Genomic DNA, 21,693 nt, shown 5'->3' on the forward strand with positions numbered 1-21,693 from the left:
CAGTGCTTAGAATGGCATGTCGACGGCGCATATTGCGGGGAGGCCGGAATCCGGAGCTGGTGGAGATTGTCGATGCTACGCCGTCATGCTGGGTGGAGGCAAGCTGGACGCGGATGATGCGAGAGAGACGCCTTTTGCAGAATCGTGAGCATGTTGGTGAACTTGCATAGGAAGATTGGATATTGGACAGAGTTGAGTGATGGAGCAGCGTTCTGGTCACATGTATCGATAAGAAGCCTCCATCACCTACTCGCTTTAGTCATCTCCTATTTCCTGTCTGCCGCCTTCAGGGCCGCATTAATCATGCATACACGACATCAAGCATCGTCTCTGATTCACTGCCAGCGTTTCTTTATCTATATCCGCTCCCCCAATGACATCTTCCCTGATGGCGTACAAGTGTTACCTGCCACTCTGGCTCTGCTTATTTCCCGCGCCTTCAGAGCAACCGAGTAGTGCAAACATGCCATATCAGAGGCCTGTACAAGATGCCAAGGCGCCCTGTGTGGCGTTCTGCGGGAAGAAGGAGACAAAAACAAGCCGCGTGCGACAGCCTGTGAGAAGAGAGACGCATTTGTTCAATAGCCTTCTCTGGCCTGGCATCGACTTTTTACGAGCAAATGTTACGCCTTGGCCTGGTTGAAGGGCGCTTTCATCATCTGACAGCTGTATCTGTGCTCACAAATGGATGCCACAAACGATGATCAAACTATAGAGCCTATACATATTTTTTCATCTTGGCCGTGTTTGGAGCATTCGACTGCAGCATGATAGGCAAACCCGCGGTGGTATTCACCGTTTTTGCGGTTACATCGAGAATAAGCCCGACTGTCGGGTGTTTTATGTGCTGGCTGATGTCGAGTTTGCAGGCAATAGCACGGTTCGTGGTGCAATCGTCCGGCTCATGCCCTACGTGAAGCATTATATTATATAAATGCCATGGACAGAGACCGAGACAGAGACTGAGAGCTTGAAGCCACCAGCAGCCATATTAAAGACAACAGACTACGAACAAGGCACCGATTTGGCCTCAAAAGCTTCCAGCGTTGACAATGTGCACTTACATCATGATCTTATACCACTGCGGCTGCTACGGGTCCATCACCTGTCACACCTCCTGCTCCCAGATCATGGCCGAGATCCACCGCATCAACGACCCAGAGGCTTGGCAGGGCGAAGGGCTAAGCCAGCTGCCGTTTTATATGCCCGACGAGTGCGATCCGTGGTGGCATAACACCATCCTGGTGCCGAGGGCGGCCTTTTGCGACCGATTCTGGGTCAATGACTGTCCGTCTGAGCAGAGGATGGACGAGTGGCCAGAATACTACTAGTATTGACAGCCACAGGATTGAGAACAACAAGCTTACTATGGACGCACTATACGTGCATGCTGTCCACGAGCTACAAAATATGAAGCTTGCTAGAGCAAAGAAAAAGACAGAGATGACTTGTCTGGGGTTAGTTTGCGGCTCCATCCCGCCATGGCGCGTTTTACAGAGCAAAATCGCTGCTTGGAAGTGGTATTTGGTAATATGCCTTCAACTTACTAATATGAGCCCATGTAAGTGCTTTTGCTAGCCAAGACCCTTGAGACGTCAAGCGACTGACTTGTTTCAGTTCCGCGTTCATCTATCTGCGACGGCCAGGGGGCTCATTTCACGACGCCATGCGGGAATCCAGATCTGAACGTCTTCCAATGACATTCCATAGGAGCAATTTCGTTTCCATGTGCCGCGGCTATGCAGTGCCCACGGTTTTTAGCTATGAAATAAGCATGGCTGAGAGTTTGAAACTGACGGACGGAGTTGAGTCGCCAGACATTCGCATAGACGGACTCGGGCGCATACCCACTATGCAAGACATCGGGAACTCGGCATACTGCTATGATGGTCTTACGGCGGCTGTCAAGCCACATCGACTCCTTTTGTCTTTATCACGAACAACGAATGGCCATCGAAGCACTGACGTCTGGGGACCCCTCGGCGGCTAATCGCGAGGTGGCTTTTGAGGGCGTTTTAAACAATGGGCGCTAAAAGCCTCGGCGACTAAGCAGGGTCCATCTCCAGCGGGGGTTTAGTGGCGTTTGTGCTCCCCTATAATCGCTACCACGGCTGGCTCCGGATTTACTGGCGTGCTCGGTCTAAACCACCTGCACCCATGCGCTTCCAAAACACCTAAAACAGCAACCCCCTGTGTTCGTCTCGAATTGGTTCCGCCATGACTGGCTAGAAGGCCGTGCTGAAACCGCTCGCGTAGGACGTCCCTGGTCGACGACCTGCTTAGTCGCTGTGCAGGCGTGCGGGGACGGGGCTGTTTGCTGCTTGTTTTGACAAAACGAAACGTGCTGCTCTGCGCCATCAGGAGACAAAAGACCGAGGCGGGAAATGAAGGGGACGAGAGAGAACGAGCAGCTGGTCCCTGGCTCGGATCTAGCCGACAGGGGGGGAAATGGACGATTGCTTGCATTGCTCGCGGTTCGCGCTCTTTTGCTAGGGGGGGCTTATATATAAACTGACGGCGGGATGCCACGGTCTCGTGGAGGGGATTCTTCAAGTTTCTGGTAGTTGCTCTGAATAGCTTCACTTTTTGCGTGCTGTGCTCGCTCCTTTCTTTCCTTTTTTTTCCTTACTTTCGCTCTTTTCGATTCGTGCCTTTGACGAGGTCATCTGCTGTGCAGATTTCATTTCCATTCCCTTTTCTGAAGACGTCCTGTTTCTGTTTCCCTCTTTTTCGCCGTGTTTTAATCCACTTGGAACTCATTCTTTATTATACAACTACTCGTTATAAAGCAAGAAAGATGTATTCCAAAGCCACTCTCACTCTTCTTTTTGCGGCCCTCGCAGCTGCCGGCCCCATCAGCCGCCGAGAGGTTGCGTCCCTGGACCCGGCCGCCACCGCCGAGGCCCATCAGCGAGACGCCACGGCCACCCGTGCCTTTTCCAACGTCCAGATCAAGACCTCGGACGGCAAATGCCTGAGCGTCGACCCCCTCTCCGGCGACTTCCGAGCCAACCTGACGCCCATCCAGATCACCGACTGCGGCAGCGCTCAGGGCCAGGGCTGGGACGTCATCACCGCCGGCGTCCACAACGACCAAAAGGGCCAGGCTCTGATTGTGAGCACGCTGACACAGGCCTGCTTCAACTTTGACCCGCGACGAGCGGCCGGAAACCAGGTTCTGCTCTTCTCGTGCGGTGGACGGGCTGATGGCGGCGGATCCGTCACCAACTCGCAGCTGTTTGCCTTTACTGGCGGCAATGGCCCGCTGAGCCTGACGCCCGAGAACGACGCCACCAAGTGCCTTGTCCCCAAGGGCAACTTGGTTGACATTGCCGACTGCAGTGCCGGCGATGCTACGCAAAAGTTCACCATTGGTGGCTCTGCCGGAGGCTCTGATGACAGCAGCAGCAACAACACCAGCTCTGCCGTTGCCAGCTCTGCTGCTGCTGCTGCTACCTCTGCCGCTGCCACCTCAGCCGCGGCCGGTTCTACGGCTGTTGAGACTCAAGCCTCTGCCACTTCAGCAGCCGCCACTTCAGCAGCCGTGACGAGCGTCGCTGCTGTGACCGATGCTGCTGATGCCGCCGCTGCCACGACGCTGACCGTCCTCGCGACCTCGGTCCACACCGTCATCAGCTGTGCTCCCACCGTGACCAACTGCCCGGCTCGCTCCAACCAGACGGCCATCGCCAGCCTGCCCGAGTCGGCCAAGACCACCGTCGTTGTCACCGACACCGTCGTCCTGGCCACCACCGTCTGCCCCATCGAGCAGGCCTCCAGCATCTCGTCGTCCCTCCAGGCTGCCCACTCCTCCGGCCTCATCACCGGATCGACCATTACCGCCACCACCCCGGCCCAGGCTGCTGCCACCGCCACCGCTGCTGCCACAACCACCGCCGCTTCCAGTGCTGCTACCGGCGCTGCTCCCGGAGGTGACGAGAATGCTCAGTGCTCGGCCCCCAAGATCGTCACCGTCTCTGAGGTTGTTACTGTTACCGCAGGCCAGGAGGCAGCCTCTGTCTCCGCTGCGGCTGTTACCAGTGCTGCCGTTGCCAACAACGCTGGCACAGGCAGCTCTCAGGCGACTGCTGCCGCCGTCTCCCAGCCCGCCATCACCGGAAACCCCACGACTCCCGTGCCTGTCTCTGGCGCTGGAGGCACTCTGAACCCCACGGCCGCCGCCGAGGCCAACCCCTTTGACGCGACTGCTGTGCGACCCGTCCAGAGCGTCAACGTCCGAGCCGCTGATGGCCGATGCCTGTCTGTCAACCCCACGGCCGGTGACTTCCGCGAGAACCTCATCCCCATCCAGATGGTCGCCTGCAACCAGGAAGACCAGAGCCAGAAGTTTGACATTGTCACCAAGGGTGCTCACAACGACGGCACTGCTGGCGAGGCGCTGCTTGTCAGCGTCCTGACCAACGGCTGCGTCAACTTTGATGGTCGCCGAGCGGCAAACGACCAGGTGATTATGTTTTCTTGCGGCGGACGCGCTGACGGAAGTAAGTTTTGACAATTCATTCATTCATTTCTCTGAGTAAGAAGCTAATCATCTTTCAAACAATAGGCGGCCAGACTACGACCTCGCAGCTGTTCCCCTTCAAGAACGGCGACACCAACATCATTCTCACTCCTGCCTCGGCCACCAACCAGACCTGCCTCATCGCTGGTGCTGACAGAGTGGAGGCCGCAAACTGCGACAACCAAAAGGACCAAGTCTTCCAGCTGGCGGAGATTGTGTAAGAGCAAGCATACTGTAGATAGTAGCATGGCGCTGAAGCAAGTTGTTTCATGAAACGCAGGGGAATGGAATTTAAATTTTTGATGAAACGCTAAAAGGGGGGTTTATTCATTGTACTACTAGAGCTTGTATCCTTCTTCTTATATATCTTGCCGTTGTTGATCATGACGAGATACATACCTATTCAACGATAACGATGTAAATACATTATCAAGCAAAAAAAGGGCGGAATTGTGCCGAGTCATCACAAGCAAACTGTAAAGATGAAGTCATGATTTTCGAGCCGCTATTGATCCACGCAGCTGGGATTGTCGCCCTTAATAACGTCATGCATGCCCTAAGACAGATTGGCTTAGAACCCGGCTTGGCCTTAGCCTAGGGGCTATCGCTTCAGAGCCACCAAAACCCAACTGATACGATGCTAATAATACCTGGGGTTGGTCATCTTTTTTTGCTGATAAGATGGCGACACGGCACTAAATTCGCCAGAATGTTGTGATTTTTACAATCTCATTTCCATCTCTGATTCTTTTTTTTGTTTGTTTCTGTGCTTGCGATTAGCGACTGCTGCTTTGGCCTTGAGCGCGCATAGACTGGATGGAACGAGACTCGTTTTGCAGGCCGAAGCGACGCAGTGACATTTCGATGCCACCATCCTTTGCGCTCCCCTGAACGGTGCCAGCATCACCAACATCATAGACGGCATCGCCAGAGATATAGAATAGAACGCGAGATAGAGCGCGATTCGTTGTTGCGACAAGTCTCCAGCCATCATGGTATCTTCATCCTCTATCCACTCGCCCATGGATTCCATCCAGGAAACCGGCCCCCCCTCTCGTCAATCCCTCAGAGAGCCCGCCAACCTTCAACCGCGTCCACTACGGCCTCAACATCGACACCGAGAACACGTCGCCGTCGCCGTCGCCCGCCATCCGCCGCCTCTCGCGCTCAGACACGGCCGTCCACCGCGAGCCCTTTTCGCCGCTGCGCCGCCGACGAAGCACCCGCGCCGCGACGTTTAGGGCCATTGACGACTCGGACGACTTTGACTTTGATGCCACCTACACGGAGAGGCCGGGCTGGGAACCGGGCTCTGAGCCGGGGTTTGACCCCAATCTGCCGGATGGAGGACATGCGTCGATGCCGCAGCTGAGCGCCGACTGCGAGATCACGGTGGTGGACTTTTCAAAGGATAACATGGTCAAGAGACATTTTGATAACGAGTCGTTTATCACATTTTTGACGCAGCCAAAGGAGAAATGGGCAAAGTGTCGGTGGATCAACGTCAATGGCTTGAGCTGGGATGTGATTCAGGCCGTGGGAGCGCACAAGGGACTGCATAAGCTTGCGCTGGAGGATATCATGAATATCAGGAACAGGACCAAGGCTGATTGGTGAGTCTCAGCGGAAGCCAGGAGAAGGGAGGGAAAGAAATGCTGACAGAGAATTCTCGCCAGGTATCCAAACCACGCCTTCATCATCATGACGCTCCAGAAGCTGGTCCATCTGGTGGACGACGACGACAGCTCCTCAGACACGAGCAGTCTACGGTCGAGAAAGTCGGCCACCAAGGTCAGGAACTTCTTCCGCGGGTTCGGCAGCCGCAATGACGACAAGCTCGACAAGCTCAAGAACCCCAGCCCTCCTGTTGATCCGGAGAAGCGCATCACCACAAAGTGCCTGACGGAACTCTCAGAGAGCCTCGAGCTGCAGGAAACGTCCATGGTTCGCACTCTGCAGCGATATCATGCCTCTGGCAACGAGACGCGCACCGACTACATGGAAGCAAACTCCATCCTTACGCCGCTTAACCTCGCCGTTTCTGCTGAGCAAGTCTCCATCTTCCTCACGGCGGACAACACCGTCATCTCCTTCTTCGAGGTCTCCGCCGGCGACGTCGAGCGCCCCATTGTTACGCGTCTAAGCAACCCGGGCACTATCCTCCGCGAGTCGTGCGATGCCTCGCTCGTTGTGCAGGCTATCATCGATGCCATCATTGACCTGGCCATTCCCCTGACGGCCGTGTACAATGATGTCTTGGGTGATTTGGAGCTCGACGTCTTGACCTCCCCCAGCATCAAGCAGTGCAAGAGCCTCTACATTTGCATCAGCGAGATTAACAAGATGCTGCGATTCCTCAATCCTATTGATAACCTTGTCAACGTCCTGCGCGACCACAAGACGAATTTCTCCCACGACGAGGCTATTAAAGAGCTTGAGAACCCAGCCAGTGGCGTCATCGTCACGCCCATGACACATACGTACCTGGGCGACGTGTTGGATCACTGCATCATCATCACCGAGGCCCTGCAGCAGTGCAAGCAGTCGAGCGAGAATCTGATTAACCTCATCTTCAACACCATCTCGGCGAACCAGAACGAGAGCATGAAGCAGCTGACCACAGTCACCATTATTTTCCTGCCGCTGACGTTTATTACTGGATATTTTGGGCAGAATTTCCCGGAGGAGGGATTTCCGGATATTAGGCATGGGATATGGTACTTGTAAGTTTTCACTGACTTCTTCCCTTTTTGTCAACAGCATGGAAAGCTAATTGAAGCATTGATTCAGCTGGGCTTGCGCTGTCCCGACGGCTTTTGCTACGATTCTCATTCTGATGCGGGAAATGATTTCTTCTTGGTTTGTGCGTGTTGTGCAGCGGCAGCGGGTGAAGAGTAATCGCCGGAAGAGCAAGGCAAAGGCGAAGAGGAGGGTGAGGGGATGAGAATGTTGTTTCGAAATAGACTGCCCGTGTTTTTTTTTTTTTTTTTTTTTCGGGTCTGAGAGTTGGAAAAGAAAGGTAGAAATCTATCTTGATGTAGTTAGTGGTGGGGAGTAGAAGGAGATGGTTGATGTTGAGATACCCTTTGTATTCTTTGCATCAGTGTACAGCGTGATGCTTAATTATTTAGAAAAGGCTTATGGAATATGGTTGTTGTTAATATCCTCTCTTTTTTTATGGTACTGTTTGCATTCATTTTATACATAAAGATTCGAGAAACCGCGATGGCCGCAACATGGGGGACGAGGCGGCTTTGAAACCGGCGCGCAAGCAATTAATGTGTAAAATGAACTCTGAATGAGGAAATGGAAGAGAGTTGGCCTTACATAAGCTAGAATGTGGCTGGTGCAGGCAGCAGCCGCGAGACCCACAATTGTCTGCAGCTCTAATTGCTTCACTGTAGCTGAGGCCTGTATTCCATGTTATTTAAGCCTTGCCGAGTCGCGACTTGTCTGCATCTTTGCCTTTGCTTCTTGGACGCTCTGAGCTGATAATTCGATTTTTGGGGCTGATATACATACAATTGGCACTCTCAAACATAGCGCGACAATGAGCAAATGGAAAGCCGAAGAGCCAAAGACTCCAGATGAGGACGCTCTGAGAGAAGAAGACCTGCAGTATGGAACCAGTGGCTTGACAGAGGAGGAATTGGCTGCAAAGTAGGCTGTCCATCACATCATTTCAAGAAACATGATTAACTCTCGTTCAGGTATCCCCATAAGCCCAAGAATCATTCCAAGACGCTGAGATTCTCAGAGCTCTTCAAGGACCTGTTCAATCCGCTAAATGACAACAAGAAGCAGCCGAGCGCATCAGGCCCAGCCAGCAAAAAGGGCCCCCACGGACTGACCAAACTATCGCCACAGGAACAGAGGCGGCATATTGTTGAGAGGTTCATCACGAGATGGAGGAAAGAAGTCGGCGACGACTTTTATCCTGCTCTGCGTCTCATCCTGCCGGACAAGGATCGCGATCGCGGCGTCTACGGGCTGAAGGAGAATGCCATAGGCAAGCTCCTGGTGAAGCTGATGAAGATTGACAAAAACTCGGAAGATGGCTACAATCTCCTACACTGGAAGCTGCCTGGCCAAACGACGGGAGCTCGTCTGGCTGGCGACTTTGCCGGCCGATGCTTCGAAGTCATCTCAAAACGCCCAATGCGCACCCAGGTGGGCGACATGACCGTTGCAGAAGTCAACCACGAGTTGGATAAACTAGCTGCGTCAGCCGGAGAAGCTGAGAATCTGCGCATCTTTGAGACTTTCTACAATCGCATGAATGCCGAGGAGCTTATGTGGCTCATTCGCATCATCCTGAAACAAATGAAAGTCGGTGCTACAGAAAAGACCTTTCTGTATCTATGGCACCCTGATGGTGAAACGCTCTTCAGTGTGTCTTCAAGTCTGAGGCGCGTATGCTGGGAACTCTACGATCCAGAATTCAGGCTTGAGCAGGATGAAGCTGGCATCGCGCCGATGCAGTGCCTTCAGCCGCAGCTTGCTCAGTTCCAAATGCCAGCGTCGTTTCAAAAGATGATTGAACTCCTTCGACCCACGGAAGACGATCCTGAATTTTGGATAGAAGAAAAATTAGATGGCGAACGCATGCAGATGCACATGGTTGAGGATGCCGACCACCCCGGTGGACGAAGATTCTGCTTCTGGTCGAGAAAGGCCAAGGATTACACGTACCTATACGGCAATGGCCTGCTGGATGAAAACTCTAGCTTGACGAGGCATCTTAAAAATGCATTTGCACCTGGCGTACGGAACCTGATTCTAGACGGCGAGATGATTACTTGGGACATGGCAGTCGACAAGATTGTCCCCTTTGGTACTCTAAAGACGGCCGCCCTTGCAGAGCAGAGCAACAAGTCCGAATCGAACGCAGCTGGCCACCGGCCCTTGTTTCGAGTCTTTGATATTCTGTACCTAAACGACAAGCAGCTTACACAGTACACTCTGCGCGATCGACGAAATGCTTTGAGCAAGGCAGTCAAATCGGTACATCGACGGCTAGAAATCCACGAGTATACACGCGCAACCTCGGCCGATGCTATTGAGCCGCTTCTACGAGAAGTGGTTGCGAACGCATCAGAGGGCCTCGTCTTGAAGAATCCTCGATCCATGTATCGCCTCAACAGCCGCAACGACGACTGGCTAAAGGTGAAGCCAGAATACATGTCCGAATTCGGTGAATCTCTCGACTGTGTCATTATCGGTGGCTACTATGGTTCCGGAAAGCGAGGAGGAATCTTATCAAGCTTCTTGTGTGGTCTTCGTGTGACGCAGAACCACATCCAGGCTGGCGCAAACCCGGAAAAATGCTTCAGCTTCTTCAAAGTCGGCGGTGGCTTTCGAACCGAGGATTATGCAGAGATACGGCATCGCACTGACGGCAAGTGGATGGAGTGGGATCCTAAAAACCCGCCGTCAGAGTACATTGAGTTGGGTGGTGGCGATGCCAAGCAGTATGAACGACCTGATATGTGGATTCGGCCGAAAGACTCTGTTGTTGTCTCTGTGAAAGCGGCCAGCGTTGGCCCTTCGGACCAATTCGCTCGAGGGTTTACGCTGCGATTCCCTCGATTTCGAAGACTACGGCTCGATCGCAGCTGGGACACGGCGTTGTCTTTGGAAGAGTTTCAAGAGCTTAAGCAGAGAGTGGAGACTGAGTTGAAGCAAATGGAGATGACTGTGGAGGACCGCAGGAGGAAGAATCCAAAACGGATGAAGAAGGAGCTTGTCATTGCGGGCGATGATGCGGCGCCTCCCGAGTTCGAAGGAGAAAAGTCGAAGCTGTTTGAACGACTAGAGTTTTGTGTGCTGTCCGAGTCGTTGAAGCCGTACAAGAAGACCAAGGCGCAGCTGGAATCCATCATTAAAGAAAACGGGGGCTCCATCTCGCAAAGGGCCATTGCTGGGACAAAGATGGTTCTTATAGGAGATAAGAAAGTGGTCAAGGTTGCTAGTCTCATGAAAGAGGGGGACGTTGATATTATTCGGCCTATTTGGATCAAAGACTGCCTGGATCAACCTAATGGAGGATTTTTACTGCCGTACGAGGAAAGGCATTTGTTTCATGCGACGGATGGCTTGATCGACAGTGCTTCTCTGAATACAGATCCTTTGGGCGAGAGCTATGCCCGCGATACGTCTGTGGACGAGCTAAGAGAGGTGCTCCAAAACATGCCCAAGCTCGAGGACGCAGAATCATTTGACAAGATGCTGTTTCTGGATCAACTGGAGCAGCATGGGAAAGATTTTACGACTTTGCGCAATTTCATGTTTTCGCAGTGCAGAGTGCTGTTTTACCTCGCGGACGGGGCAATGGAGAGCGTAAAAGACAAGTGGGAGCGGTTCATCCGGTATGGGGGCGGTTCGTGCAGCCAGGATCTGGAGGACCAGAGTGTTACGCATATTGTTGTGCTGGGGGATGATCCGATGGAGGTTGGGGATGTGGGGGATAAGTTGAGGCCGAGGCTGAGCTCGAGGGGGGAGGATGCCGCGGTTGGTGAGGTTGCGGTGGGTGGAGGAGAGTTGGAGGGAGAGGACGGTGTTGGATGAGGAGAGGTATGTTGTATGATGGGTTTGTTTTGGATATGAGAAGTGTTTTGGGATTGTATTTTTAGAAGAATTATGAGTTTATGGCATTTAATGAGAAATGCCCACGGGCTAAAAGGACGATACAATTTATCATCTTGGATATGCTGACAAAACCGTGATGTGTAATCTACCTCTTGTAACTGTTTTCTCTATAGTTTGTAATCAGAAGGCACCATTTAATTTTGCTTTTCCCTTATAAAGACGTCAATTGGTCTCTGTGAATGAGATATGGATGCACCTGCGTGACTGCGCCTTGGCGTATCCACTCCTTGGAGAGCCCGAGATGTTGTATTTCTGCGCTGTCTGTCTCTCAAAAGGCCGATTGTGAAGACAATCATTATTTTCCTCAAATAAAAATGACATATAAATATATATCATTATTTATCTCTTTCTTTATCCTTTTTCTAGGTAGGTTAGCTTCTTTGGTACATGTGTTGAATTTGTGCTCAAAGTTTCTCATTCTGGTTTTCACAACCGGACCTTATAGAACTGCCGTAATTTTCGCAATGACGAGAATCTTCAAAGATGAAAGGAAATTTGACTGTAGATGCCTTAGATATTAGGGGCTTTTCGTTTCCTTGCAACTCATAAATTCTCATTTGCTTCCAGATATTTTTGATCCCGACCCTTCTTTCTCGCATCACCAATCACACGCTTCCATATCATTTCAAATCCGCATCCACATCCGTCAACTCATACATCTTGATAACATGCCTCGTTTTAACATGAACTCTAGTGTTGAGGAGACAAAATATAACTTCGCCGAGGTTGAACATGAAGTTCATACGAACGGCTCCAAAAAGTCCAAGGTAGAATATGATCATTTTGCATTTTTGTCATGCCTGTTTGACGCTTACAATCGCTTCAAGGTTCAAGATGATATTGCTCGCCTGGAACGCGCTGTGAATGCTCTTCAAGTACAAGTTGGCAAGTTATCCGACGAACGACGGCTGCTCAAAGACAACTACGACAGACTCAAGAGAGACAACCAGCGAAGGATGTGGGAAATAACCAAACTTCAAGGAGAGAATCGGGATGTCAAGGAGAAATGCGACAAAATCCAACAAGAGAATCTTACGCTCAAGACAAAGAGCACCGAGTTCCGAGTGGCTATTAAGAAACTTCAAGCGACGAACCGGGATGTCAAGGACAAATGCGAACAGATTGAACGGGAGAATCTTGTGCTCAAAACAAAGGGCACGCAGTTCCAAGTGGCGATCAACAAGCTTCAAGCGCATGTCCGCGATCATTGCTCATTAATTACTGGCCTGCAGGATTCACTCCATTTAATAAGGAGCAGCAAGAAGTGAGCTTTCAAAATGGAGAAGGAAGAGAGACGGTTGATGAATATCGAGCAGCAATTGTTTTGGAAGTTATAATGACTATGCTATATTCTCGCCTGAGTGCGGAATCAAAATCTTAAGAAAAATGCACGAAGCTGGTTAATGAGACTTAATCTTATGAAGGCTTTAGGAAAGAGCCTCAACTTGCTAACATGGATACAACTCGGGGATCGAGGTCAAATCATAAATTTAGCTAAACATGAGCCATTGCAATGGTTAAAATACGAAGCTCGCTTTGATACAGCCTCATTCATGTTCTTGTTTTATGCGCCGTCTTTGCGCTGCACGTTCTTCGAGGCCAAGCAAGCAGAGCTATTCAAATTTAATTCTTTACGCCCGTCCCTATTTATCGCTATATTCCAAGCACAAATCCTCTATTCTCCTCCACATGTCATATTTGGTGACTGCTCGTTTGCAATACTGGCCCAAGCTATTTACCAATCGTCAAAAACAGACGGTCTCCAACATCGCCCAAACCAGGCTTAATCATGCCGCCATCCGTCAGCTCCTTGTCCACGCCTGCGATCCAAATCTCCGTACTCTCGGGCCACTCGGCAGCGGCTTTCTGAACACCGTCCTGAGCACCCAAGACTGACAAGACAATGACCTTTTTGGCGCCCCATTCACGCAGCGTTTGGATGGCGGCGGCGCATGTACCGCCTGTGGCGATGACGGGGTCGACGATGATGGCGACTCTGCCGCTGTCAGGGCCGGAGGGATGTTGGGGGAGGTTGTTGTAGTATTCGACGGGATCGAGGGTTGAGGGCTCGCGGTACATGCCGAGGTGGTGGACCGGTACTGAAGCAGGAAGCATGGTTTGTACGGCTGGGATTGTTTGTTAGCAGAGAGTAGATAGGCGGAGTATTTGGCGGGAACTGACCTTCGACCATGCCTAGACCGGATCGCAGGATTGGGACGATGCAGATATTGCTCGGTTCAGAGACGACGGTTGTGTATTCGAAGCCCAAGGGAGTTTGGTCCTGTGCTATGTGTTAGAGTGCCACTCGGGATAGTCGAGTAGACTTCAACGCTACCTTTGGACCGCTGGCTGGTTTTATGACCGAGCTGACGGCCTCGCAGGAGAGGATCAACGCGATCTCGTGGACCAAGGACTTGACATCGCGCGGGCTGGCGCTTTTGGATCGCAGTTGGCTGAGCTTGGCCAGCAAGCTGGGATGCTGCGAGACGTGGACGTTTGAAGGGAGTTCGGGCATGGCGGACGGTGAGGCTGTTATAGGTGAGAAGCTATAGGACTTGTTGGCGAGGTCGAGATATAAGAGGCTGGGACGAAGCCAAAGGGGAAGAAGAGAGGGAAAAGAGGAATAACAGGAAGCAAGAGGAGGAAAAGAAGCGGCCTTGATCGCTTATAAGAGGTTGTCTTGGGCTGGGCACAGATTACGTACCGAGTGAGATACGGCCATGGGCATCTATCCGTATCAGTGACATTCGGGACTTGCAGCGGGGGGAGGGGTCGGCTAGCGGCCTGGTGTAGCGCACGTTAGCGGATGGGGCGCTGTAATGGCAGCGGTGGAGTGCCCGTGCCTTGGGGCAGTCGGGAATCGGAGAGGGCCGCCAGTGGGGGCTTTTGGGCTGCGATAAGACGAGGCAGAAATGATGTAAGTTGGATGCTCCAAGGGAAGAGATTAATGCAATTCGGATAAAAGATGATAATTTCAAGGTATTGAAGATTTACAGATAGCAGTTTCTTTCTAGTTGCTTTTACTTATGCAAGAACTGGAAATGTATATTCAGGCATGCTGTATCCATCATGTTTGTACTGACACTGACCAATCAGCGGCGGCTGAATCTCGGCAAGATGTCAATTCTCCATAGTGACTCTTGACGAGCTGCATTCCAGCATCAAATTTCTTCTCCAGCACAACTTCCATACATGATGAAGTGTGACTCCAACACCGTCTACCTTCCAGGCTGAGAATCTAGAGAGAGAGATCATGTCTTCTCACAGCACAGAAGCCGCGCCGCGGCGGCAATCGAGCTCCGCGAGCTACAATGCGCCAGTCGCGTATCAAAATCTAGACGACGGCACTGCTGGGCTTCCCATTGGCGTTGAAAAGGGCCATTCAGCGACTGCAGCTTCACCCAGGACGTCGCGGACGGGAGATGGCGACGATCGACGAGCTTCTATCGCGGAGACGAAAGACTACGATATTCCGGACGAATGGGCGAATCTCGACGAAGTAGCGGCCACGAGCCCCGTGGAAAACGTCACAGAGGCCTCTGTATACCGCCACCGCAGCTTGGAACAGATACGAAGCCGTGACATTGAGGAGCGCCAAGTGCGACGGGCCAGTGACGCCCAACGGGAACGCGATGGCTCGGCGCAATTGGCTGATGTTGAAGTGGTCGATGAGAAGAGCGAACAGCACGTGTCGAGGCTGGCTACGCAGATCTATACGATATCATACCTCGTCCTGTTTGCCATTTGGGGCACTCTTGCGCGTGTTGGGCTCAGCGCATTGACCACGTATCCTGGAGAACCGGTTCTCTTCGTTGTTCTCTGGGCCAATTTCGGCGGCAGCCTCATCATGGGCTTTCTGTCCGAAGATCGGATGCTGTTCCGCGACGAATGGGGGACGCCTACCTACGATAAACTGCTTGCGCGCGCAAAAGAGACTGGGAATGGCGAAGGAAGCTCGGACCAGGAAGAGCAGGCCATTGACTTAATAGCGGCCAAGAAGGCGCATTTGGCAACGAAAAAGACTATACCGCTGTATATTGGCCTCGCTACTGGATTCTGCGGAAGCTTCACCAGCTTTTCGAGCTTCATCAAGGACATTTTCCTCGCCTTGTCAAACCAGATGGTGACGCCCGAGCTGGGAATTCCAGGCAGAAATGGAGGATACTCGTTCATGGCCCTCTTGGCAGTGGTGATTGTGACGGTGTCGGTCTCGCTCTCGGGATTGATACTCGGAGCTCATCTGGCTATTGCTCTAGAGAGATTGACGCCATCCATTCCTTATCCGGTGACTCGCAAGATTCTAGACCCCCTCGCTGTTCTGCTGGGCTGGGGATGCTGGCTCGGCGCGATTCTCATGGCAATCTTCCCACCGCACAACAAGTGGCGCGGCGAAATCTTGTTTGCGCTAGTCTTTGCGCCCTTGGGATGCCTCGGCCGATTTTACCTTTCCATCTACCTCAATGGCAAGATTGCGTCGTTTCCCCTGGGAACTTTTACGGCAAACGTTTTTGGAACTGCGGTTCTGGGCATGTCGTGGGATATCGCGCACGCGCGCATTGGAGGGCTTGCTGGATGCCAGGTGCTTCAGGGCGTTGAGGATGGATTTTGTGGATGTCTGACTACCATTTCCACGTGGGTTGCTGAGCTGAATAGTCTTGGGCGTCGTCACTCGTATATATATGGCTTTGGCAGCGTGGGGACTGCTTTGGCGGTCATGATTGCCATTATGGGAGGGCTGCGATGGAGTGATGGCTTCAGTGCTTTGATATGCGTCTCGTAAAGGGTTGTTGCTGTGACGGAAGGATTGTGAAGAGGATCGATACCATGCTTTCTGCTGACTGATGATATAATTTAGATATAGACGATTCTCACTCGGGACCAGTTTGGCTTGTATATATGATACCATGCCGACTGGAGTTGTAGGATCTGGAGACTTTTAATCTTAATTGCTATATGCTGAAGTTGTGCTTTTTAACGCACGCTGAAATCTCAGACAGCCAAGTATTTAATCATGATACTTTCTGCTCCTGGATATTTCGCATAATCGATCTTGTTTGTATATGCCATGTATATGGCCTGCTTGACAGAAGTACCTGTATTCGACAAGTCTTTGAGAAAGCTTAAACCCCGTCGGTATAAAGTTGCTGGTTTCTGTTATTGGGCGCTTCAGAACACTACCGTCAGCAGCCATGGAAGCTGCGTTCCTGGCCGCCGTTGGCACTTTCTATTGGCAGCACTATGCCATTGTTTACTCTCTAGTGCTTCGCACTTAAAACTCTGCAACTTCTCACCGCCATTGACAGCTTTTTGTTTCCCTGCTCTTTATTCCCATCATAAAGACTGTCAATAACTGTGAACATATCAAACGCCAGATCTCACCTCATCATGACTGGCCATATCGCAGAAGAAGAAGAAGATGGAAGCAGTGCAGCAGCAACGGTCGAATCTCCACAAAGGGCGCAAGAAGAAGAACACACGGAACAGCAATATGTGCCAGAAATTCCAATCGAAGCACAGCGAGCAAACTTTGGCTTGCTATGTGCCGCTCATAATCCGGGGGGACAGTGCGTGAATCCAGCGGTTATCCCGTGCCAGATATGCCAGCTTGTTGCAGTAAGTGAACCGCAGTGATCTTGGCGATGCTATTCTGCGTTGATTTTCACCTTTTCCTCTCTGCTACTCGCTGCATTTGGCCGCGCTGACGTTTCAAATACAGTACTGCACCGAAGAATGCATGAGGAAAGACGCAGAACGTCACTCTGGCGAGTGTCCTCCACCAACGGAGCCCCCGTCACGTTCCGAGCCGACAAGCGAAATCCCAGATGACCCTGTGCAAGATGAGGGGTTCTTCTGGGCCAACTATGCTGCGACTGACGTTTTGAACTTGGCGGCGAACGAGGGGATAGAGTTCGACGGCTTTTTGCGTATTCTCCTCAGTGGCAGTGAGTGACTCGCGATGAGATTGGGGAGTGCTACAAGAGGAGAGTCATTTAACGCGTGTGGGTAGCTTTTGGCCTCCGGCATCTCATTTACTCTATTGTCGCCATGCCAGAAACTGCTTGTCCATATCTCGAGGTAGCAATATCCGAGCTGGAGGTGCCGCATCTCTATCGGACTTTTCTCTCGCTACTGATTCTGCGCAAGGGCGAAGAGATCAACATGGATCCGTACGAGGTCGCAGACTTGGTGACGCACGTGTGGTATTCGTTCAAATGGCCCCATCATGTCGTGGCCTTTTTCAAGAATCATTTAGCCGCAGATTTTGAACCATTCACCGGCGGCAGAGAAAGTCATGTTTCACTTGGAATAGATCCAATCATCAAATTTTTGTACCCTTCTGACACACTGGCCTTGTGCGTTGGCTTCAGTTTGTTAGCTTGGCGTGCCATGAAAATCTTCTTGGATGACACCATCAATCAGAAGCCCATGAATCTGGAGTCCACGAATCAGGAGTCCACGAATCAGGAGTCCACGAATCAGGAGTCCACGAATCAGGAGTCCATCCTTCGAGATAGAGAAAAGGATGTCGAGGCATATGGCGAGCCTTTGGAAAACGCCTTTGCACGAATGTCGCCATCTCGAGTGGCAGGGCTGGTGAAATGGCGGCAAACTGGCTTGATGCTGGCTTACGGCGACTCTGGACTGCCCCATGCCCAGCTGAATCCGTAAGTCAAAAGTCCAACCTTGACAGAAACAAGGGCGAAACATGATAACAGTTTGTCCCCACCTCTATAGGATGTTTTACTGCAGTAGACCGGAAAGCTTCACCTGTGAGCCACTTTCCGAATGGCCAATGAATGAAATCCTGGACTACACCCCGTATGCTGCCGAAGCAGATGTATACGGAAAAATGGTGGCCTATGTCCGCGAAATGCTGGTGAAATTTCAACTGCGGCTGAAGAGGAGAGGAATCTTTGTAAAACTCACAAACGCCGGCACAGTGAAGTTGAGTGGGCATTTGACAAAGTGTTTTGATAGAGAGCAAAAATTCGATCGGATAGAGGTAATGTTTAAAGGACACGGAAGAACTACTGCAATATTCACAATATTAACCCCAACTTTTCCAGGCTGGACACCTCTTCGATACAAACGCCCCGTTGTGTTTCTTGACGTTCTCCCCTCTGCTTCGGCACCACGAAGAGAATCCGTTTGCTACCTTGTTAATCATGACACGGGGAACCTTTACTCGGTCAGATAATCCGCGCACCAGAGAAATAATAGCTGATGAAAAAGTCAAGTTATTTCAGCCCGTCTCTCAGTCTCTAGACTCAATAGCACCGCCGGTGCAGACTACTGATAACAAGTACAGTGCCGCCTGTGTACATCGGCATTTTGCTCTTCAAGTATTTGACCGAGAGTGGGACATGTTTTCCGATCGGTAAGTAGCTCACCCAAACGTTGAATCTTGTTCGTCTTCACTAACCACATACATGTATACTTGTAAGCAAAGCTGGTTGGCTGATCCAAACTATTTCAATTACGAAGTCATGCAAACAGAGGATACGAAACGCGGCATTTTTCAAACCGGTTGGCTGGGCCTGCAGTTCAAAAGAAAAAAATACAGTCAAGCCGCGGTGGCAGAACCGATTGATGCCGAGGACCGGCAAGATCTTAACGGAAGAAGACGCCAGCAACTTGAGGCGCTGGATGAGCTGGTCTACCACAAGGCCAGAACGTTGGCTGGAATGGAAAAAGGTGAAAGATATCTCTTGGGATATGTGGTCAGAGTACTGTGATTATCTTCCAATTATAGGAACGAGAGACTATACGGTTATGGAGTTGGAAAACATGTATGGTTTCCTCGCAAGGGAAACTGAATTTCTCGACATTGAAGAGGAGTATGAAAATTGTGCCTGTGGAAGCAAAAAGCGCCGCAACAAGTGTGAACATGAGCATAAACAGGAACCTGCCACATCGACCGAACAGGAGCCTGCCATGACGAATGAAGAGGAGGCTGAGAGTGATGGCTGGATGCAGATGGATTCTGCGGAGGATTCTGCGGCTGGCGGCGCGAATGGGAAGTCGAAGCAGAAGAAGAAGAAGAAGAAGAAGAAGCAGAAGAAGAAGGCTGGCAAGAAATAGAGGTCAAGGTGAAGATACAGTGGCTGACGGTGAGACAGAGACATTTATCATTTTGGTATTGAGATGGAGTGCTGTGAACGGGTGAACAAAGGCACTTTCGTGGTCAAAGATAAGCTAGGATGTTGGGAAACGGCGTGAATTATTGTTTGGAAACATTGATAGACTTGTGGCTGATTAACACTATTTTCATAATACTAAATGTCGGAGTTGTTAGCTTAGCTGAGAAGGATTTGCTACCTGGTCTATCTAGTTGTCGTGAATTGCGTGGAGCGAACGTGAATGTGAATGTGAAGGTGAATGTTGGCGGCTCGGCGTTTGGTGGGATGACTCAAATCGAGCGCGGCGATAGATTGTAGGATGACTAAGACTAGGGAGATGTTTAATAATGCGGAATAGGAACTCATTTGGTTGTGGGTCATGGATTGGATGATTCCAGTTCCTGGACCTGTAGTCTCGGCCTGATGGTAGGTTGCGATGCAGCAGTGGTCGCTTAAATGATGCGTGTGTAGTAAATACATGTAAGCTCTAGTCTAGTGTTCACGACGGCCTTTTCAAGCGTTCAGCCCTCTTAGCTCGCTCAATTGGATTGTTTTGTTTATTCAGCTTGAGTTGCTATCTCCGAAGATGATGCTTGCAAAAATGTGGAGAGATGTTTTCCCTCGTGCATTGCGTGGAAATGGATGGGTAGCGTAGGATTCAGGATGGCCAAGGTAGGTTTTCTGTTTTCGTCTGACGTCAAATACGACCGTGTTGTGCTGTGTTGGAAAATTGTATATATCTGACGTTGGCTGCCCCGCTCGAATAAGACTGGGCGATTTAGAGTTGACAACTCTGCCAGTCGAAGTTTACAACACTCTACAAGGACAACTTTTACATCATTCGACAAAGACGGGTTTCTGAAAACATCAAAAATGGGTGAACCGGAGGCTAAGCGCGTCAAGACAGAGTATGAGCTCATCTACTGGCCTGGCATTCCCGGCCGCGGCGAGGTTGTCCGGCTGCTGTTTGAAGAGACGGGCACGCCCTACATTGACGTGGCAAAGGGCAAAAAGGCAGTCGACGCAGTGTGCGCGTACTCTGACCTGAAGAATGTCGGGGACGACAAGAACCCGCCCAAGTTTGCGGCGCCGGTGCTGAAGCACGGAGAGCTGGTGATTAACCAGCTGCCCAACATTCTGCTGTACCTGGCGCCGAGGCTGGGGCTGGGGCCCGCCAGCGGGGACGGCGTGTACCACCTCAATGAGATTGCGCTGACGATTCTGGATGGGTTTTTGAATGAGGTGCATGAGACGCATCATCCGGTGGGGACGGCGGCGTATTATGAGGATCAGAAGGACGAGGCCAAGACGAGGAGCAAGGCGTTTCGGGAGGAGAGGCTGCCAAAGTATATGAAGTATGTGCAGAGGGTGTTGGATGGGGAGAGGAGTGGGGAGTGGGGATGGCTGTATGGGGGGGAGTTGACGTATGTTGACTTGGTGCTTTTTCAGGTGAGTCTTGCTGTGATCTGCAGTTATTACGGGATAAGTAAACTAATACTGGGGAATTACAGTGCCTTGATGGAACAAAGTATGCGTTCCCGAAGACGGTGGAGAAGTTGAAGGAAGGGGGGAAGTATGCTGGTGTGTTTAAATTGTATGATGCGGTCAAGGAGAGGCCGAATGTCAAGGCGTATCTGGAGAGTGATAGGAGGGTGGCTTATGCGGATGGCATTTGGCGGCATTATCCTGAGTTGGAGGAGGATGAGGAGTAATGCGTTTTGCCGTCTGATGGAGAGAAGTGGAAGCGGATGGAAGAGATTCTTAAAGGCTCATTGGGAGATGACTTTTGTTGTCGGCTCGATGAATTGAGTTGTGGGCTGACTGAGTTACATCGGGAGTGAGGCGGTGATGGACGATAAGAAGCGCCGAGTGAGTGCTTTTGAAGCAAATTAGTATGATAGTTGGATGGAGAATGACTTTTACGTCGGCTTTGTGTCTCCTATAAACGTTGTCTGCTTGGGCCTAGACTTGACGGATGCTTGAGTGGTTGACCGGTGTTGATGTTGGTGTTGCACAAGGTGAGGCCTCCGGCGGATAGTTGCTTCAAGTCTGTAGCTATCCCACTGAGGCGGTCAGATAGTACGGTGAGAAACGGAAAGAGGTATCGTATTTTGTTAACATTAAAGATAACAGATGTAAGCTCGAGAATTGCGAGTGCCGAATGCGAATATTTAAAGGAGATAGCTGTCCCATGAATAAAACTATTTACTTTGCTTCTTCGATATCTTACAGTATTATGGATTCTTACAGGATTATGGATTATCATTACAGATTACGACGTATCACAACGCACGACTCGTGAATCGCCCACTTTCTTTACCAAGAAGAGAAACTGGGTGATCGGAACGTCATACATGAAGAAAGACGCAGTGGGCAAGGTAAGTCGCTGCGAAACTATTCCTT

General features: G+C 51.0%; 11 protein-coding genes across 11 annotated transcripts; 10 read left to right on the forward strand and 1 right to left on the reverse strand.

Annotated features, from left to right (window-relative positions):
* Positions 1-1,067: 1,067 nt before the first annotated feature.
* Positions 1,068-1,331, forward strand: TrAtP1_009493 (uncharacterized protein; the record flags this gene model as incomplete). The annotated part of the gene is made up of 1 exon (XM_014091396.2): positions 1,068-1,331. One exon carries the CDS (start codon positions 1,068-1,070, stop codon positions 1,329-1,331), a length of 264 nt encoding a protein of 87 aa, XP_013946871.2.
* A 1,466-nt stretch (positions 1,332-2,797) lies between these two features.
* TrAtP1_009494 (uncharacterized protein) lies at positions 2,798-4,743 on the forward strand (the record flags this gene model as incomplete). The annotated part of the gene is made up of 2 exons (XM_014091395.2): positions 2,798-4,502; positions 4,568-4,743. 2 exons carry the CDS (start codon positions 2,798-2,800, stop codon positions 4,741-4,743), a joined length of 1,881 nt encoding a protein of 626 aa, XP_013946870.2.
* Positions 4,744-5,514: 771 nt separating this feature from the next.
* TrAtP1_009495 (uncharacterized protein) lies at positions 5,515-5,763 on the forward strand (the record flags this gene model as incomplete). The annotated part of the gene is made up of 1 exon (XM_066114313.1): positions 5,515-5,763. One exon carries the CDS (start codon positions 5,515-5,517, stop codon positions 5,761-5,763), a length of 249 nt encoding a protein of 82 aa, XP_065970407.1.
* A 118-nt stretch (positions 5,764-5,881) lies between these two features.
* On the forward strand, positions 5,882-7,466 carry TrAtP1_009496 (uncharacterized protein; the record flags this gene model as incomplete). The annotated part of the gene is made up of 3 exons (XM_014091533.2): positions 5,882-6,135; positions 6,199-7,245; positions 7,313-7,466. The coding sequence occupies 3 exons, from the start codon at positions 5,882-5,884 to the stop codon at positions 7,464-7,466; spliced, it is 1,455 nt and encodes a 484-aa protein (XP_013947008.2).
* Positions 7,467-7,960: 494 nt separating this feature from the next.
* TrAtP1_009497 (uncharacterized protein) lies at positions 7,961-11,220 on the forward strand. The gene is made up of 2 exons (XM_014091394.2): positions 7,961-8,182; positions 8,233-11,220. The coding sequence occupies exons 1-2, from the start codon at positions 8,073-8,075 to the stop codon at positions 11,087-11,089; spliced, it is 2,967 nt and encodes a 988-aa protein (XP_013946869.2). The 5' UTR covers positions 7,961-8,072; the 3' UTR covers positions 11,090-11,220.
* A 633-nt stretch (positions 11,221-11,853) lies between these two features.
* Positions 11,854-12,458, forward strand: TrAtP1_009498 (uncharacterized protein; the record flags this gene model as incomplete). Its single annotated transcript, XM_014091393.2, has 1 exon — positions 11,854-12,458. The coding sequence occupies one exon, from the start codon at positions 11,854-11,856 to the stop codon at positions 12,436-12,438; it is 585 nt and encodes a 194-aa protein (XP_013946868.2). The 3' UTR covers positions 12,439-12,458.
* A 213-nt stretch (positions 12,459-12,671) lies between these two features.
* TrAtP1_009499 (uncharacterized protein) lies at positions 12,672-13,883 on the reverse strand. The gene is made up of 3 exons (XM_014091392.2): positions 13,506-13,883; positions 13,352-13,451; positions 12,672-13,296 (listed from the first exon to the last, which is right to left on the reverse strand). The coding sequence occupies exons 1-3, from the start codon at positions 13,683-13,685 to the stop codon at positions 12,902-12,904; spliced, it is 675 nt and encodes a 224-aa protein (XP_013946867.1). The 5' UTR covers positions 13,686-13,883; the 3' UTR covers positions 12,672-12,901.
* Positions 13,884-14,026: 143 nt separating this feature from the next.
* On the forward strand, positions 14,027-16,373 carry TrAtP1_009500 (uncharacterized protein). Its single transcript, XM_014091391.2, has one exon. The coding sequence runs from the start codon at positions 14,424-14,426 to the stop codon at positions 15,948-15,950; it is 1,527 nt and encodes a 508-aa protein (XP_013946866.2). The 5' UTR covers positions 14,027-14,423; the 3' UTR covers positions 15,951-16,373.
* Positions 16,374-16,555: 182 nt separating this feature from the next.
* TrAtP1_009501 (uncharacterized protein) lies at positions 16,556-18,906 on the forward strand (the record flags this gene model as incomplete). Its single annotated transcript, XM_014091390.2, has 6 exons — positions 16,556-16,783; positions 16,887-17,112; positions 17,178-17,835; positions 17,906-18,173; positions 18,238-18,548; positions 18,621-18,906. The coding sequence occupies 6 exons, from the start codon at positions 16,556-16,558 to the stop codon at positions 18,904-18,906; spliced, it is 1,977 nt and encodes a 658-aa protein (XP_013946865.2).
* A 52-nt stretch (positions 18,907-18,958) lies between these two features.
* Positions 18,959-19,252, forward strand: TrAtP1_009502 (uncharacterized protein; the record flags this gene model as incomplete). The annotated part of the gene is made up of 1 exon (XM_066114314.1): positions 18,959-19,252. One exon carries the CDS (start codon positions 18,959-18,961, stop codon positions 19,250-19,252), a length of 294 nt encoding a protein of 97 aa, XP_065970408.1.
* Positions 19,253-20,046: 794 nt separating this feature from the next.
* Positions 20,047-21,503, forward strand: TrAtP1_009503 (uncharacterized protein). The gene is made up of 2 exons (XM_014091389.2): positions 20,047-20,739; positions 20,802-21,503. The coding sequence occupies exons 1-2, from the start codon at positions 20,164-20,166 to the stop codon at positions 21,000-21,002; spliced, it is 777 nt and encodes a 258-aa protein (XP_013946864.2). The 5' UTR covers positions 20,047-20,163; the 3' UTR covers positions 21,003-21,503.
* The last annotated feature ends 190 nt before the right edge of the window (positions 21,504-21,693 follow it).

This window comes from Trichoderma atroviride, chromosome 5 (genome assembly GCF_020647795.1).
Source record: "Trichoderma atroviride chromosome 5, complete sequence".
Classification (NCBI taxonomy): Eukaryota; Fungi; Ascomycota; class Sordariomycetes; order Hypocreales; family Hypocreaceae; genus Trichoderma; species Trichoderma atroviride.